Below are 2,124 nucleotides of genomic sequence, written 5' to 3' on the forward strand. Positions count from 1 at the left end.
GGCGTGCGCAGACTTCAACTTCCGGTCGAGCCTGGATACAATTAGTGCCCCAATACTTATACTGTGCCCCCAATTTTTTTCTAACACTTCAACATAGTAGATTCTGTTGTAAATTAAAACTATGTAGGTAGTATCTATATCCATACATAAAATCAAGTATTATATTGCTAATTTTTAGATATATATTTTAAGAGTACATATTTTACAAAGTAAAACTTTAAATTCTTTAACATCAAATGATATAAATACAATTAATAATTATGTATAAAAAGAACAAAACACATTACCCAAAATTTTAAAAAAAAGCTTGGTTTAATAAACAAAAATTCTTTATAGGTACTAAATTAATTCATAAAGCATATATAATGTAAATATACATGTGTAATTATGTATAATTTAAAAACAATTATAAATGAATTCTCCTATTTCCCATCATTTTGAATTCGTCAATCACCATGTCAATGTTAATACTAGATGTTAATTCTGATTCAGTAAACATTAATAATAAACTATTAAGTCGGTCTTGTTGCATAGTACTCCTTAATTTATTTTTTACTATTGTTAGTTTTGAAAATACCCGTTCGCAGGAACAACTTGTAACTGGTATTATACTGAATAATTTCAGTACGGTGAAAAATCCATTAAATGATTTTATGTAATTATTTGTTTTCATATAATCAAGCCATGCATGAATAGATTCATTATTAGTATTAGTACCTATCTGGTTTACCATCAGTAGCTGGTAAATATTTTAATAGTTTTATCTCAGATTGTAATTTCTCTACCGGGACATTTGCAAAATTTGATAATATTGAAATCATTACAGGCGTAGTGTCTAGACGAATCATACTTGCTACAGCTTGAACTAATTGCACAATTTCTTGGTTAAACCTCGAGTTGATGCCAGAAATGAGTTCATCTAACAATTGGTTGTACACAGTTATTTTAAGTTCATTTTTTTTTTGTTTTAAAAACAAATTGATTATTTGATGTTTTGTCTATTCGAGTTGACACTTTTCTATTTATTACTTCTGGTACTTGTACACCATTTTTATGACAAAGTTCTACTGACTGTTGATAAATATTTCTAAACTCTTCATCACTATTCCTCATAGCCATCAAGTTTTGTACTAAAGACTGTACACTGTTTACTGCTAGTACAAGATCCATGTTTGGCGACTGTAATAAAGAACTTGTCTTTAATATTATATTTAATATAGGATTCAATAAATACAGCCCAAAAATAAAGTCAAAACTTTTTAATTGATACTTCAAACCCATTCCTTTTGCACACATTTCTGGAACACTACTACTTTCACAAATTTCTTCTATGGCTAAAAGCAAAACTTCATAGTTATTAAGCACTGATTTGACTGCTTCTGCTCGACACGCCCAGCGAGTAATAGAACACGACTTTAATGTAAGTAACTTAATTCCTACATCTTTGGATATTTTTTCTAAAATTGCATGCCTCATTGCACTATTTTCAATAAAATTGTAGGTAAATTGTATAGTTCCAAAAAAATTGAATACTAATTTATTTATTTTGGAATTTTTTGATTTATCACATACTGAATCAACAAGTGCTAAGTTTAGACAGTGAGCATAACAGTGAATATATTTAATATTTGAATTTTGTTCTTTACATTTTGTCTGCACGCCTCCTATTTTACCAGCCATAGTTGAAGCACCATCAAAGCAAACTGATAAAACTGAATGCCAATCTTTTCCCATAAGTATCAATACATCATGAAGACAGTCAAAAATAGCCTGAGCTGTAACAGATTGCATTCGTTTCAATGTAATATAAGTTTCAACTGGTCTATTTTTTTTTTCATCAAAATATCGAAAAACAATTGACAATTGTTCAAAATGACCAACATCTGTAGTCTCATCAGCCATTATTGATATGAACGAATTTTGTAGGTTGTTTTTTATATTTCGTAAAATAACATTTTTAATTGATGTTATTAAATCATTCTGTATTCTGTTACTTGTGTACAAAGCATTTTTTGGAGCCTCTTGTAAATGGTCTTGAAGAACAACATCATATTTTGTCAGTAAGATTACTAATTCCTTAAAAAGTCCTTGATTGCAACTATCAGATTTTTCATCATGACCACG

General features: G+C 28.7%; 1 protein-coding gene across 1 annotated transcript; it reads right to left on the reverse strand.

Moving 5' to 3' along the window:
- Positions 1-710: 710 nt before the first annotated feature.
- On the reverse strand, positions 711-1,902 carry LOC103309778. Its single transcript, XM_008186087.1, has 3 exons — positions 1,674-1,902; positions 1,047-1,457; positions 711-919 (listed from the first exon to the last, which is right to left on the reverse strand). The coding sequence occupies exons 1-3, from the start codon at positions 1,900-1,902 to the stop codon at positions 711-713; spliced, it is 849 nt and encodes a 282-aa protein (XP_008184309.1).
- Between the last annotated feature and the right edge of the window lie 222 nt (positions 1,903-2,124).

The sequence above is a fragment of the Acyrthosiphon pisum genome, unplaced genomic scaffold, assembly GCF_005508785.2.
Source record: "Acyrthosiphon pisum isolate AL4f unplaced genomic scaffold, pea_aphid_22Mar2018_4r6ur Scaffold_20744;HRSCAF=22009, whole genome shotgun sequence".
Lineage (NCBI taxonomy): Eukaryota > Metazoa > Arthropoda > Insecta > Hemiptera > Aphididae > Acyrthosiphon > Acyrthosiphon pisum.